The sequence below is a fragment of the Nilaparvata lugens genome, chromosome 9 (genome assembly GCF_014356525.2).
Source record: "Nilaparvata lugens isolate BPH chromosome 9, ASM1435652v1, whole genome shotgun sequence".
NCBI lineage: Eukaryota > Metazoa > Arthropoda > Insecta > Hemiptera > Delphacidae > Nilaparvata > Nilaparvata lugens.
The window spans coordinates 44,854,346-44,871,646 of record NC_052512.1 but is presented as its reverse complement, the minus strand read 5'-3'; the positions used below and the strand labels follow the sequence as shown (position 1 = coordinate 44,871,646).

Below are 17,301 nucleotides of genomic sequence, written 5' to 3'. Positions count from 1 at the left end.
CATGTGTTTCCAAATGGTGACACTCAGACCAGTCGATTCTAGTCTCCGCGACGTCACCATTTGGAAACACATGCTCTCCACTAGAGTCCAGTCTCTTCTCCACCTGAGTCGCCTAAGTGTCAGTTGAGCCATAGACTCCTAATGAAACCTACTGTCAAATTATTCCTGTTAGAGGAATATTCAACTGTTTCCATGATTTTCATCAAGTTTGTATAATTGAAAGATGCGGGTTTCAAAGATTACAATTTTACAATTCATGAGCGAGTTCTCCTACCCAGGGGGTCACTAGTTTAGTTGAACTAAACTAGTTAGACCAAGGTCTATAAATAAAGGTCATGACACAGTCCCGTGATGCATTGCAAAATCGCCATTTTATGGGGTTCTAGTTCACCAATTTTCAAATTTATCAGCTGTTATCATTATGGATTGAACAACATGATCTGTTATTTTGTAATATTGTTCAAGGGATATTGCTTGACTTTGAATTGTAAAATAAATTCTTCCGACAGAATAATAATATTTAGATTCCAACTAGGAACTGAATTGTTGATTTTTAGATTTAATTGATTGGGAACATGAACTCGTTTTAAAATTGGCCACCCATATTTCTGTCTTGTCCCAATGCCTTTTGAATCATAATCCTTGAGTTACAAGAATAAGAACAATTTTTAATAATAAATGAATGAATAATTGAAGCATTTATTATTGAAAATTCATTATTAAAAAATTGAAAACCTGGATTCACATATTATCTGAACTAGAATATTGTTTTTAAAATACATACAGTAATTTTATTACAAGCAAATTGAATTAGATTGGATTTTCAAATGTACCGTCATAAAGACCCCATAAAATGGCCGCTCCATAAGGAACATGAGTGTCATGACCTGTATTTATAGACCTTGGTTAGACTAGTTAACTAGTTTAACAGTTAATTCAACTAGTTGAACAGTTAATTCAACTAGTTTAACATTTAATTCAACTAGCTTAACAGTTAATTCAACTGGTTTAACAGTTAATTCAACTAGTTTAACAGTTAATTCAACTAGCTTAACAGTTAATTCAACTAGTTTAACAGTTAATTCAACTAGCTTAACAGTTAATTCAACTAGTTTAACAGTTAATTCAACTAGCTCAACAGTTAATTCAACTAGTTTAACAGTTAATTCAACTAGTTTAACAGTTAATTCAACTAGTTAGTTTAACTAGTTTTTTTATAAACTTACAATTGGGCAAATCAGCTGAATAATTGCACAGCTGTTTCAGTGCATCCACTTCCCGTTCCAGCCATAAATACAGCTGATACCTCAGCTGACCGCCGTCCACTTCATAGCCGGTTGCTAAAGTTGAAAGTTCTTCCATTAATATTTTGAGGCAGGCGACGAATTTCAGCTGTTGGGCCATTATGTCCATTTGTTGTGGCTCTTTTTTGGGTTCTGGTGGTGCTGAAAACAGAAAAAAACATAGATTAATTGAAACTAAATTAATACTAGTAGTTCTGTGAACAGTAGACCTCACGCAGTATTCTCATACACAAGTACCTGATTGGAACTATAGACCTTATGGAAATACAGCAATAGACTGGCTTCTCCACACATCTGTGTAATCACTTGACAGCTGATTTATGATGAATAATTTATTCTATAGTCTGATTTTTACTATCTGTGGAGATGCCATCGATTCCTGGAGATGAACCTCCTCTAATGCTATTTATAACCCTAACCACATCTTCCTCAGTAACATGTTGCAAGTCAAGTCTGGAGTCCAATTGGTGATCTCGATCATCTACAACAACTTCGCTGACCGGGGGAAATGCACTGGCAAGGCTGGCACCAACATTAACATAATAGGCATTAAAATCATTGGCAACATCAATTATATTGTGTCTGTCAATTGCAGCTCCATCATGTATAAAATTACTAATAGGGAATTTTTCTCTATTCTTTTTAGTTCCTGTCATTTCCGCTATACTACTCCATAGCCTCCTGCTATCGTTTTTCACCTCCATGATTTTATTACGATAATAACTTATCTTTGCTTCTCTAATAGCATTAGACAAGGTATTCCTATAAGTCCTAAAAATGTTTTTCAAATGATAATCCTGGGGATGCCTCTTCAACTGTTTACTCAACTTATCTCTGTGTCTGATTGATTTAATGAGACCACTAGTAATCCACGGTTTGAGTTTTCTAGTTTTAGCAGAAACAATTTTTTCTTTTTTGGATATGTTTATGAATTTTTTTAAGGTTTCTATAAATGTAACTGAAGCTGAATTGACATTATTAAATTGTTTAATTGAGGTCCAGTCTCTGAAATAAGGGAACTTACTTTGGCCTTGTCTATAATAGTAAAATTCTGAGGTATCCCATTAGAAACTTCAACACGCGACAGAGGATCTATGCCCGCTACAATGAAATAATGATCAGTGAGTTCAGACATAATGACACCAGAGCGAACAATATCTGTGTCACCATAGTCAGTAAAGATATGATCAATACAACTCTTTGAAGTACTGGTAACCCTAGTTGGGACGCTAATGCAACTCACAAACCCAGTACCGCATAGAACATCCTGATAGTGTTGTGACAATGGATCTGTAGTCTCCGGCAAACTGCAGCAATTTATATCCCAACAATCCAGTTTGTTCTGTCAGTTTTTTTAGAAAGGCAATAAGACTCCAAATCTTGAACGAAGTGATCCAGGTCGCCGGCTGAAGAGGGACGGCGGTACACTGCCAAAACGCAGTGCCGCTCTCCACTTAATTTCATGTCAATTTTTAAACATGTTGCTCCATGCAGATGAATTTTCTCATCAAAAAACAAAGGTCGAGAACCATATGAGTTCAGAGGGTTCCATGAATTTTGGAACACCTCAAGGAACAGTTTTAGGACCAATTTTGTATTCGATCTTTGCAAATGAGTGGTGCTCCATTCAAATTCAAGGCAGAATTATAGCCTTTGCTGACGATACAGCATTCCTTTTTCAAGGAAAAAACTGGGAAGAAGTGTTCCAAACAGCAGAGATAGAACTAACAAAAATCACTAGTTGGTTAAGAAATAACTTATTGTCATTAAATTCAGAAAAACCAAAATTTTTAGCTTTTTCTTTAACAAATAGCACAAAACCACACATGACAACAATGAAGCTTCATACTTGTGATAGAAATAGTAACAATAATTGTAATTGCCCACTAATAGAACGCTCTGACAATATAAAGTACCTATTTAGGAATAATAGTAGATGATTCATTGAAATGGAACAAGCACATAACATATACAACTGCCAAAATAAGGAAGCTTATATACAAATTCTATCAATTAAGGCGTATCATAGACAAAGAAATGTTAAAAACTGTATACTTAACATTAGTTGAATCTCTTTTAAGGTACGGTCTGTTAGTTTGGGGTGCAGCTAACTTCAGTTTTATAGATCCATTATTTAAAACTCAAAAACGCATTTTGAAAATAATGGGAAACAGGGAAATCCGGTTTCCTACTGTAGAATTATTTATAGAAAATAGAGTAATCAGCGTTAGGCAAATGTATATATTGTTGTTATTAGGGTATATAAAAAAAACATCAAAATAGGAGGAACCATATCATAAATCATAGCCATAATACTAGAATAAGAGAACGTTACAACCAAGAAGTACCAAGACAGCATTTGGGCAAAGATCACTAGGATATTTAGGGCCTACAATATCTAATAGAATACCATTAGAAATCAAAGGAGAGGAAAATTTCAATAGCTTCAAAAGAAAAATTAGACATTGGTTATTCAGTATTGGGATACGAAGTAGTGAGGAACTAATAGTAAGTAGGATTTAGATATAAGTAGTATTCTTTTTAAATAAGGTAATTTATAGGTAGAAAATAGTACCTCGGTTTAGTATCTTTGTACTAGGTGATGCTTAGGGTAATAGATAATAGTTTTAGATTTTTTGGAATTTTTGTATTATCTGTTGTAGCATAAATTAGTATTAATTTGATGATAACCTCGACACATATATTATATAGTGAGGTATCTATTTCTAAACCCTGAATATTGTTATATTAAAAAATATGTAATATAATGTAATGTATGTATGAATTTATGAAACAATTTTTCCGCGATAAATGCATTTCAATCTTCAACTTGGTGCCAACCTAACAAAGTCAACTCAACTTAATGCCAACCTGACAAAATTATTAATTTAGTTGCCAGTTAACAACTGTTTCGAAGAGGTACTCTCTCTAGATTATAGTTCTATATTAACATATGGTATGGACATTTTTCAATTATTATTAAAGAGAATTAGAAGAATATACATGCTAAAAGACGAACTTTAAACCCTTAAAACCACCCTTAGAGTTAAAATATTGCCAAATCCGTTCTTAGTGTGCCTCTAAAGGGCCAACTGAACATACCTACCAAATTTGAACGTTTTTGGTCCGGTAGATTTTTAGTTCTGCGAGTGAGTCAGTCAGTCAGTCAGTCAGTGAGTGAGTGCCATTTCGCTTTATATATATAGAAAAAGATAATTTGAAGAGGTCGATGTATTTTAGTGAATTTTGAATGACCAATAAAATTCTATTCTATTCAAGGCTTTAAGCCAGTTGCTCGGAATCATTCATAGGTGAGAATGATACTGCATCTATCAATGTATTAATAAATTATTATTGGAGTACAATGTGCGAACGTTGTGGAGTTATAAAAGGACAGCACTATCTGCTTTGTCTAATGATAGACAAGGATAGCATCAGGTGATGACTTTATAACGTGCACCTCACTATAGATCTAAACGAGGTCATTAGATCTACATTATGATCACGTCATCCAACAGAAATAACTGCAATAAAAATCTAGTTTATAATCTATTTCAAATTACAAAACCAAACAGATTACTTCAGAAAATTTGAAGATAAAATTCAAACTTTACGTTCCAAATTACAAAGAAGTTTCCAGTTGAACAAGTAAAGGATAAATACAATAAAAAGATGATAAAACTGTAGTGAGGTCCACGTTATAATGGCAGTGGAGAAAAATAGAAGAACAACTTTGCCGATCCTCACTGTCTTGTCAATGCCTTCTATAGACGGTAGCTGATACAGGTTTATTGATGTATATCAACTGTTTAAAATAATCAATCATATTTTATCAAGCACTCCTGAGACTATATTGAGGTCCACGTTATAATGGAAGTGGAGAAGGATAGGTGATCAACGTTGCCGATCCTCTGTCTTGTCACTTCCTTCTATAGACGGTAGCTGATACAGGTTTATTGATGTAATATCAACTGTTCATTCTTGTTTATAATAATCAATTTTATTTTATTAAGTAAGAAATTATATTTTCCTATAAGCTCATAATGAATTTTTGTAACTAAGATGGAATATTTTGTTAATTAATTATGAATTCTATATTGTTAAAAGACGATCAGGCAACAGAGCAAAGCGAGAAAGAGATAGCGCAACCCGCTTTGTTGAATGATAGACAAGGATAGCAATACCATTGCTAATCAAACACTGCCATTATAACGTACCTATTTAGGAATAATAGTAGATGATTCATTGAAATGGAACAAGCACATAACATATACAACTGCCAAAATAAGGAAGCTTATATACAAATTCTATCAATTAAGGCGTATCATAGACAAAGAAATGTTAAAAACTGTATACTTAACATTAGTTGAATCTCTTTTAAGGTACGGTCTGTTAGTTTGGGGTGCAGCTAACTTCAGTTTTATAGATCCATTATTTAAAACTCAAAAACGCATTTTGAAAATAATGGGAAACAGGGAAATCCGGTTTCCTACTGTAGAATTATTTATAGAAAATAGAGTAATCAGCGTTAGGCAAATGTATATATTGTTGTTATTAGGGTATATAAAAAAAACATCAAAATAGGAGGAACCATATCATAAATCATAGCCATAATACTAGAATAAGAGAACGTTACAACCAAGAAGTACCAAGACAGCATTTGGGCAAAGATCACTAGGATATTTAGGGCCTACAATATCTAATAGAATACCATTAGAAATCAAAGGAGAGGAAAATTTCAATAGCTTCAAAAGAAAAATTAGACATTGGTTATTCAGTATTGGGATACGAAGTAGTGAGGAACTAATAGTAAGTAGGATTTAGATATAAGTAGTATTCTTTTTAAATAAGGTAATTTATAGGTAGAAAATAGTACCTCGGTTTAGTATCTTTGTACTAGGTGATGCTTAGGGTAATAGATAATAGTTTTAGATTTTTTGGAATTTTTGTATTATCTGTTGTAGCATAAATTAGTATTAATTTGATGATAACCTCGACACATATATTATATAGTGAGGTATCTATTTCTAAACCCTGAATATTGTTATATTAAAAAATATGTAATATAATGTAATGTATGTATGAATTTATGAAACAATTTTTCCGCGATAAATGCATTTCAATCTTCAACTTGGTGCCAACCTAACAAAGTCAACTCAACTTAATGCCAACCTGACAAAATTATTAATTTAGTTGCCAGTTAACAACTGTTTCGAAGAGGTACTCTCTCTAGATTATAGTTCTATATTAACATATGGTATGGACATTTTTCAATTATTATTAAAGAGAATTAGAAGAATATACATGCTAAAAGACGAACTTTAAACCCTTAAAAACCACCCTTAGAGTTAAAATATTGCCAAATCCGTTCTTAGTGTGCCTCTAAAGGGCCAACTGAACATACCTACCAAATTTGAACGTTTTTGGTCCGGTAGATTTTTAGTTCTGCGAGTGAGTCAGTCAGTCAGTCAGTCAGTGAGTGAGTGCCATTTCGCTTTTATATATATAGAAAAAGATAATTTGAAGAGGTCGATGTATTTTAGTGAATTTTGAATGACCAATAAAATTCTATTCTATTCAAGGCTTTAAGCCAGTTGCTCGGAATCATTCATAGGTGAGAATGATACTGCATCTATCAATGTATTAATAAATTATTATTGGAGTACAATGTGCGAACGTTGTGGAGTTATAAAAGGACAGCACTATCTGCTTTGTCTAATGATAGACAAGGATAGCATCAGGTGATGACTTTATAACGTGCACCTCACTATAGATCTAAACGAGGTCATTAGATCTACATTATGATCACGTCATCCAACAGAAATAACTGCAATAAAAATCTAGTTTATAATCTATTTCAAATTACAAAACCAAACAGATTACTTCAGAAAATTTGAAGATAAAATTCAAACTTTACGTTCCAAATTACAAAGAAGTTTCCAGTTGAACAAGTAAAGGATAAATACAATAAAAAGATGATAAAACTGTAGTGAGGTCCACGTTATAATGGCAGTGGAGAAAAATAGAAGAACAATGTTGCCGATCCTCACTGTCTTGTCAATGCCTTCTATAGACGGTAGCTGATACAGGTTTATTGATGTAATATCAACTGTTTAAAATAATCAATCATATTTTATCAAGCACTCCTGAGACTATATTGAGGTCCACGTTATAATGGAAGTGGAGAAGGATAGGTGATCAACGTTGCCGATCCTCTGTCTTGTCACTTCCTTCTATAGACGGTAGCTGATACAGGTTTATTGATGTAATATCAACTGTTCATTCTTGTTTATAATAATCAATTTTATTTTATTAAGTAAGAAATTATATTTTCCTATAAGCTCATAATGAATTTTTGTAACTAAGATGGAATATTTTGTTAATTAATTATGAATTCTATATTGTTAAAAGACGATCAGGCAACAGAGCAAAGCGAGAAAGAGATAGCGCAACCCGCTTTGTTGAATGATAGACAAGGATAGCAATACCATTGCTAATCAAACACTGCCATTATAACGTGGACCTTACTGTAGTGATTATATCAACTACTATAGTGAGGAAGTTTTAATGGCAGTGGAGAAAGATAGGAGAACAGTGTTCCCGATTCTCACTGCCTTCTATAGAGGAGGATAGATGATACCAGTATATCTCATGTGATATTAACTGTTCCTTCTTGTTTGAAATACTGTATTATATTTTACTAGCAGAAAACCCGTGTCTATAGTTCCAATCAGGTACTTGTGGATGAGAATACTGCGTGAGGTCTACTGTTCACAGAACTACTAGTATAAAAGGAAAAAAGAGCCTCCTTCATACGCCAATAGAGTAAAAATCAGACTATAGAATTATTCATCATAAATCAGCTGACAAGTGATTACACAGATGTGTGGAGAAGCCAGTCTATTGCTGTATTTCCATAAGGTCTATAGTTTCAATCAGGTACTTGTGGATGAGAATACTGCGTGAGGTCTACTGTTCACAGAACTACTAGTATAAAAGGAAAAAGGAATGTCTTTATACGCCAATATTAGAGTAAAAATCAGACTATAGATTTATTCATCATGAATCAGCTGACAAGTGATTACACAGATGTGTGGAGAAGCCAGTCTATTGCTGTACTTCCATAAGGTCTATAGTTCCAATCAGGTACTTGTGGATGAGAATACTGCGTGAAGTCTACTGTTCACAGAACTACTAGTATAAAAGGAAAAAGAGCCTCCTTCATACGCCAATATTAGAGTAAAAATCAGACTATAGATTTAGTCATCATGAATCAGCTGACAAGTGATTACACAGATGTGTGGAGAAGCCAGTCTATTGCTGTATTTCCATAAGGTCTATAGTTTCAATCAGGTACTTGTGGATGAGAATACTGCGTGAGGTCTACTGTTCACAGAACTACTAGTATAAAAGGAAAAAGGAGCCTCCTTCATACGCCAATATTAGAGTAAAAATCAGACCATAGAATTATTCATCATAAATCAGCTGACAAGTGATTACACAGATGTGTGGAGAAGCCAGTCTATTGCTGTATTTCCATAAGGTCTATAGTTCAATCAGGTACTTGTGGATGAGAATACTGCGTGAGGTCTACTGTTCACAGAACTACTAGTATAAAAGGAAAAAGGAGCCTCCTTCATACGCCAATATTAGAGTAAAAATCAGACCATAGAATTATTCATCATAAATCAGCTGACAAGTGATTACACAGATGTGTGGAGAAGCCAGTCTATTGCTGTATTTCCATAAGATCTATAGTTTCAATCAGGTACTTGTGGATGAGAATACTGCGTGAGGTCTACTGTTCACAGAACTACTAGTTCATATTTCACTCTAGCAGGTGACCCGTGCTCTGCAAGGATCTATTTTACAACTTTACAAACTGGAAACTTGACGGAATGAAATATTGAAGAATTTGAGATAGGCCTATAACCATCCGCGGTAAATGAAGAATCTCTATGCAAAATTTCAAGTTAATCAGTTGAGCAGGTGAGCTGTGATGATGCGTCAAACATAATTTCCCTATCCCCTAACTGTACTAGTAGTTCCGTGAACAGTAGACCTCGCGCAGTATTCTCATCCATAAGTACCTGATTGAAACTATAGACCTTATGGAAATACAGCAATAGACTGGCTTCTCCACACATCTGTGTAATCACTTGTCAGCTGATTTATGATGAATAATTCTATAGTCTGATTTTTATCTAATATTGGCGTATGAAGGAGGCTCTTTTCCCTTTTATATTATCCTTGAAATGCAAAATTTCCAAAAACCTTGTACATACGTCGACGCGCAATTAAAAAAGGTACATACCTGTCAAATTTCATGAAAATCTATTACCGCGTTTCGCCGTGAATGCGCAACATATAAACATTTAAACATTAAGAGAAATGCCAAACCGTCGACTTGAATCTTAGACCTCACTTCGCTCGGTCAATAAGCCAATTATTTTCTCTATTATAGTATAGATTTGTTGGAAGATATATTTATCAATGACTAATAATACATTTTCATATTGAGATAAAACCTTTTGTGAGTTTATTATATTTCTACATTGTTAATAAACGATATGGGAACGATGTGGAGGTGGAAAGAGATTGCGCTATCATTTTTGTTGAATGATAGACAAGGATATAGTGAGGTCCACGTTATAATGGCAGTGGAGAAAGATAGGAGGACAACGTTGCCGATCCTCTGTCTTGTCTATGCCTTCTATAGACGGTAGCTGATACAGGTTTATTGATGTAATATTATATGTTCTTTCTTGTGATATTTCATTTGTCAAGTAAATATATTTTGACGTGACAACGTCTTATAAATTGGTTTGCCGGGTAACACTTCAAGAAACTGCGTTATTTCAATGAATTTTCATAATTGTGATAAAACCTTTTGTGAGTTTATTATATTTATACATTGTTAATAAACGATCTGGGGAAGTTTATTGATTGATTAATTGCCTTTATTAAGGCGGAGTTACGACTCCTGGTCCTCTCTGCCACACAACCTTTAAAAAAGGAAGGCCCTTAAAGGGTTGTGGATGTGGAAAAGGATATCGCTATCTGCTTTGTCGAATGATAGACAAGGATAGCAATACTATTGCTAATCAAATACTGCCATTATAACGTGGACAGCTCACTATAGGTGAAGCAAACGTATCAACCTTGTTTTCAAATGAAATAAATCCGGCAATCCTTGTCTATTTCTTTACAGATCAACCTTGTAGCAGAAAAATCTCGTAATCCCAACTAAAAAAAGTTAGTAATTCGTCATAAAAACCGCCTGATTGTATTTCAAAACCAGTTCGGTTGGGAAATTAGCTGTTATACATTACATCATTAGCAATAACATGATTTTGTACCTACCCGGTTGCACAAAAGCCGGTTAAGTTTTAATCGTAATTTACTAGTAGTTCAGTAATCACCTCACGCAGTATTCTCATCCACAAGTACCTGATTGAAACTATAGACCTTATGGAAATACAGCAATAGACTGGCTTCTCCACACATCTGTGTAATCACTTGTCAGCTGATTTATGATGAATAATTCTATAGTCTGATTTTTACGGTAATATTGGCGTATGAAGGAGGCTCCTTTTTCCTTCTATATTATCCTTGAAATGCAAAATTTCCAAAAATCTTGTATATACGTTTGGTCAAAATCGTTGGAGCCGTTTTCGAGAAAATCGCGAAAAACCCTGTTTTTGACAACATTTTCGCCATTTTAGCCGCCATATTGAATTGCATATGATCGAAATTGTTCGTGTCGGATCCTTATAGGTTATGGACCTTAAGTTCCGAATTTCAAGTCATTCCTTCAATTGGAAGATGAGATATCGTGTACACAGACGCACATACACTCATAAGGTGCATACAGATTTACGCGCCGCGAACATGAGCAATTCGCTTTTAATCAGCTGATGCCAAGCTTTCTATATCTGTATCTTACCGTTTCTGTAAAAATACAGATATAGTCAGCTGATTAAAAGTGAATTGCTCATGTTCGCGGCGCGTATATCTGTACGCACCTTTAGAATTAGGCTCAACTCACAGAGTCCAGTCTCTTCTCCACCTGAGTCGCCTAAGTGTGAGTTGAACCTTAGAGTAAGGTCCATGTTAATTTTTTTAGAGATAAAAAGTTTTTAAAAAAATATTTTTCGCCACACTGCACAGAAAGCAGCTGTTTTCCAGTCCCTACATAGATCTGAAAGACATTGTTTGCAGACGACTCTCGTCTAACGTCAGAACAGGTTTCTTTCCGGCCTAGGCCGGAAAGAGTACCCTTTCCAGCCGCTAACATGGAACTAAGAAAGGTGATCAAAAAACAGCTGATCAAAAAACTTTTCATTATTTGTGTTCATTATTCAATAATTAAAACATTTATAATAATATCATCTTATTGTCATTTGAAAGAATAAAAAAGTATAAACTCAACCTCCCACATAATTGAACATCATCTTTTAGGTTATTTAGACAAATCAGAATAAAAAATAAAAATACTCGGACAATTTCTTGATATTCAGATTACCTCAGATTTGCTGGAGCTATGACCTTCCACTTTTGCTTTCGGAAGTGCTTATAATAGACAATTATTCTCATATATATATTGTTTATTTTTCTGTGTGGCGAAAAATAACGTTCTCACCATGGGCAAAAATGTTTTTTCGCCCCACTTGGATGTAATGAGCTGGTTTACGTGCGTCATATGGAGGCCGAAAGTGATTGTTTTCTGACCAGGCCGGTAAAATTTTTACGGCCCTAGGCTGTAAAATAACCTTGAAGTCAGCTGATTCTGATTTGATGTGAACGTGTTTACAAAATAGTTTATGAAACGAAATCAGTTTATGCTTCTAGAATTGAATTAAGTTTTTGCAATAAGATACTATCATTTTATTTGGATGAATGAAATACAAATGAGATATTATAAACTATTCAAATTCAATTTTCAGAGTATAATAGAATCTAACCTCAAACCTCCTAGTAAAGCGTTTATCACGGAACATGGTGGATAAACGGAATCATTTTATGCTTCTAGAATTCAATAAAGTATTCTGTAATAATATACTATCATTTTATTTAAATGAATAAAATACAGATAAGATATATATTATAAACTATTCAAATAATTCGATTTTCATAGAAGGATAGAACTTCTAACCTAAACTTCCATTGACATTCAGATCACATCAGATTGGCCGAATTTCAAGTGTGCTAAAACAGCTGATCAAAAACTTTTTCATGTGTGATAAACCAGCTGATCAAAAACTTTTTCAAGTGTGATAAACCAGCTGATCAAAAAATTTTCATTATTTGTGTTTATCATTCAATAATTAAAACATTTATAATAATATCATCTTATTGTCATTTGAAGAATAAAAAAGTATAAACTCAACCTCTTACATAATTGAACATAATCTTTTAGGTTATTTAGACAAATCAGAATAAAAAATAAAAATACTTGGACAATTTCTTGATATTCAGATTTGCTAGAGCTATGACCTTCCACTTTTGCTTTCGGAAGTGCTTATAATAGACAATGAGAATAATTATTATTCTCATATATATATTGTTTATTTTTCTGTGTGGCAAAAAATTACGTTCTCACCATGGGCAAAAATGTTTTTCCGGCTCTCAATCTTTTCTAGTCCTCGGCCTACGGCCTCGGACTTGAAAACCGATTTCGAGCCAGAAAAGTCTCATTTTCGGCCCTAGGTGCGAAATATACTATTCCGGCTCTCAATCTTTTCTAGTCCTCGGCCTACGGCCTCGGACTTGAAAACCGATTTCGAGCCGGAAAAGTCTAATTTACGGCTCTAGTTGCAAAATATACTATTACCATCAATGCTTCAACTTACCATTTCCTGCCTGATCGAGCTTCAGTCTCTCTTTCTCCTCCTCTTTCTTCTTCTTCTTCTCCTCTTCCTTCTTCTTCTCTTCCTCATCCTCTTCTTCTTCTTCTTCTTTTGGTACGTCATCCCAGTCTAGTACCAATTCGTCATCAGCTGATTTTGTAACCGGTTTGGACCAGTCTAGATCTCCACCACTGAACAGATCTTCTGCTTTACCTAAAATTTCAAAAAAAGGAGGAAATTATTTGAGAATAAATCTTGTAATAATGATAAAATGTCGGGGCACAGAGCTTCGCTAGTTATTTATTTATTGATAAACAGAACACAATTCTTTAAAATGATTGGGGAAGGACAAACAGGCACAGCCCAAAACTGTTTCTTCCCCGGTTTTTGATTTATACACTATAAATAGTCCAGAAAGTAGGTTATGTTACACGCACTTGAATTCAGGTCAAATTTTCAGTCCTAATATTCGAAAACATAAAAGTTCTAATTTAGATTGTTTACATACCAAACTGAATAGCAAAATAACACTCACTAATCATTTAGAACTGTAAAATAATGATTAACTTTGAATATTATGACATATACCATATCATGTCAACAAATTAGATTATTAAAATTTCTTGATTTCTCGCGAGATACGGTAAGCTGATTGATTACACAGCTGATCTCCCACACAGGCACACGCATCTTCTGTTATCGACAAACTACGAAATCATCATCTGTTTTTCCAAGGATGAATTATCCTTTTCATGTCCTTCAGCGAGTTTTCCCAGGGATGAGACCAAGTGCAATCGAATTTTTATATCATAAACCTACTATATTCCAAATTTCGTGAAAATCGTTACAGCCGTTTGTTTTCGAGATCCGTTGGACATAAATAACCACATATAGAAATAATCAGATATAAAAATATAAACAGATAAAGAAATTAGCAACATAAACCACCTATAATGAGGCCCACGATATAATGGCAGTGGAGAAGAATAGAAGAACACTGTTGCCGATTCTCTGCCTTGCCTTCTTGCTGATACCAGTATTTCTGATATAATACCGGTATCAACTGTTTTACATAATTTTAAATAATCAATTATATTATATTAATCAAGAGAATATATTTTTAATTATTGATTGATAATTACCATTGATATTTTGTAAGTTAATATTTTATTTCTAGATTGTTCAAACACAATCTGGCAACATTACTGAGCTAGAAAAGGATAGAGCTATCTGCTTTGTCAAATGATAGACAAGGATAGCAACACTAATGCTGATCAAATACTGCCATTATAACGTGTACCTCACTATAGGTGGTTTATGCTACAAATTCCTTCTCCGATTACTGTCGACTACTGTCTATTATCAGTGTGTTGTTGGGAGTGTAAGAGTGTAAGAAGGGCACAGTAAGAGAGACTACCAGCGTCACATAGCTTCACCAAAAACAACTACTAGGACTATCGGCTTCAGTTAACACTCACATTTGCAACATAGACACCCTATACACTGTCTATTATTAGTGTGTTGTTGGGAGTGTAGAGTGTAAGAAGGGCACAGTATGAGAGACTACCAGCGTCACATAGCTTCACCAAAAACAACTACTAGGACTATCGGCTTCAGTTAACACTCACATTTGCAACATAGACACCCTATACACTGTCTATTATTAGTGTGTTGTTGGGAGTGTAAGAGTGTAAGAAGGGCACAGTATGAGAGACTACCAGCGTCACATAGCTTCACCAAAAACAACTACTAGGACTATCGGCTTCAGTTAACACTCACATTTGCAACATAGACACCCTATACACTGTCTATTATTAGTGTGTTGTTGGGAGTGTAAGAGTGTAAGAAGGGCACAGTATGAGAGACTACCAGCGTCACATAGCTTCACCAAAAACAACTACTAGGACTATCGGCTTCAGTTAACACTCACATTGCAACATAGACACCCTATACACTGTCTATTATTAGTGTGTTGTTGGGAGTGTAAGAGTGTAAGAAGGGCACAGTATGAGAGACTACCAGCGTCACATAGCTTCACCAAAAACAACTACTAGGACTATCGGCTTCAGTTAACACTCACATTTGCAACATAGACACCCTATACACTGTCTATTATTAGTGTGTTGTTGGGAGTGTAAGAGTGTAAGAAGGGCACAGTATGAGAGACTACTAGCGTCACATAGCTTCACCAAAAACAACTACTAGGACTATCGGCTTCAGTTAACACTCACATTTGCAACATAGACACCTCACTATAGGTGAAGCAAACGTATCAACCTTGTTTTCAAATGAAATAAATCCGGCAATCCTTGTCTATTTCTTTACAGATCAACCTTGTAGCAGAAAAATCTCGTAATCCCAACTAAAAAAAGTTAGTAATTCGTCATAAAAACCGCCTGATTGTATTTCAAAACCAGTTCGGTTGGGAAATTAGCTGTTATACATTACATCATTAGCAATAACATGATTTTGTACCTACCCGGTTGCACAAAAGCCGGTTAAGTTTTAATCGTAATTTACTAGTAGTTCAGTACACCTCACGCAGTATTCTCATCCACAAGTACCTGATTGAAACTATAGACCTTATGGAAATACAGCAATAGACTGGCTTCTCCACACATCTGTGTAATCACTTGTCAGCTGATTTATGATGAATAATTCTATAGTCTGATTTTTACGGTAATATTGGCGTATGAAGGAGGCTCCTTTTTCCTTCTATATTATCCTTGAAATGCAAAATTTCCAAAAATCTTGTATATACGTTTGGTCAAAATCGTTGGAGCCGTTTTCGAGAAAATCGCGAAAAACCCTGTTTTTGACAACATTTTCGCCATTTTAGCCGCCATATTGAATTGCATATGATCGAAATTGTTCGTGTCGGATCCTTATAGGTTATGGACCTTAAGTTCCGAATTTCAAGTCATTCCTTCAATTGGAAGATGAGATATCGTGTACACAGACGCACATACACTCATAAGGTGCATACAGATTTACGCGCCGCGAACATGAGCAATTCGCTTTAATCAGCTGATGCCAAGCTTTCTATATCTGTATCTTACCGTTTCTGTAAAAATACAGATATAGTCAGCTGATTAAAAGTGAATTGCTCATGTTCGCGGCGCGTATATCTGTACGCACCTTTAGAATTAGGCTCAACTCACAGAGTCCAGTCTCTTCTCCACCTGAGTCGCCTAAGTGTGAGTTGAACCTTAGAGTAAGGTCCATGTTAATTTTTTTAGAGATAAAAAGTTTTTAAAAAAAATATTTTTCGCCACACTGCACAGAAAGCAGCTGTTTTCCAGTCCCTACATAGATCTGAAAGACATTGTTTGCAGACGACTCTCGTCTAACGTCAGAACAGGTTTCTTTCCGGCCTAGGCCGGAAAGAGTACCCTTTCCAGCCGCTAACATGGAACTAAGAAAGGTGATCAAAAAACAGCTGATCAAAAAACTTTTCATTATTTGTGTTCATTATTCAATAATTAAAACATTTATAATAATATCATCTTATTGTCATTTGAAAGAATAAAAAAGTATAAACTCAACCTCCCACATAATTGAACATCATCTTTTAGGTTATTTAGACAAATCAGAATAAAAAATAAAAATACTCGGACAATTTCTTGATATTCAGATTACCTCAGATTTGCTGGAGCTATGACCTTCCACTTTTGCTTTCGGAAGTGCTTATAATAGACAATTATTCTCATATATATATTGTTTATTTTTCTGTGTGGCGAAAAATAACGTTCTCACCATGGGCAAAAATGTTTTTTCGCCCCACTTGGATGTAATGAGCTGGTTTACGTGCGTCATATGGAGGCCGAAAGTGATTGTTTTCTGACCAGGCCGGTAAAATTTTTACGGCCCTAGGGCTGTAAAATAACCTTGAAGTCAGCTGATTCTGATTTGATGTGAACGTGTTTACAAAATAGTTTATGAAACGAAATCAGTTTATGCTTCTAGAATTGAATTAAGTTTTTGCAATAAGATACTATCATTTTATTTGGATGAATGAAATACAAATGAGATATTATAAACTATTCAAATTCAATTTTCAGAGTATAATAGAATCTAACCTCAAACCTCCTAGTAAAGCGTTTATCACGGAACATGGTGGATAAACGGAATCATTTTATGCTTCTAGA

At 34.5% G+C, this 17,301-nt stretch overlaps 1 protein-coding gene across 1 annotated transcript in view; it reads right to left on the bottom strand.

Moving 5' to 3' along the window:
* LOC111063758 (dmX-like protein 2) overlaps nucleotides 1-17,301 on the bottom strand; it is a 478,861-nt gene that overhangs the window by 70,995 nt on the left and 390,565 nt on the right. The window contains exons 46-47 of the mRNA XM_039435348.1: nucleotides 13,157-13,366; nucleotides 1,227-1,445 (exon numbers count right to left, since the gene is read on the bottom strand). Of these exons, the coding sequence (XP_039291282.1) occupies nucleotides 1,227-1,445; nucleotides 13,157-13,366 (429 nt within the window). The remainder of the gene's footprint in view (nucleotides 1-1,226; nucleotides 1,446-13,156; nucleotides 13,367-17,301) is intronic.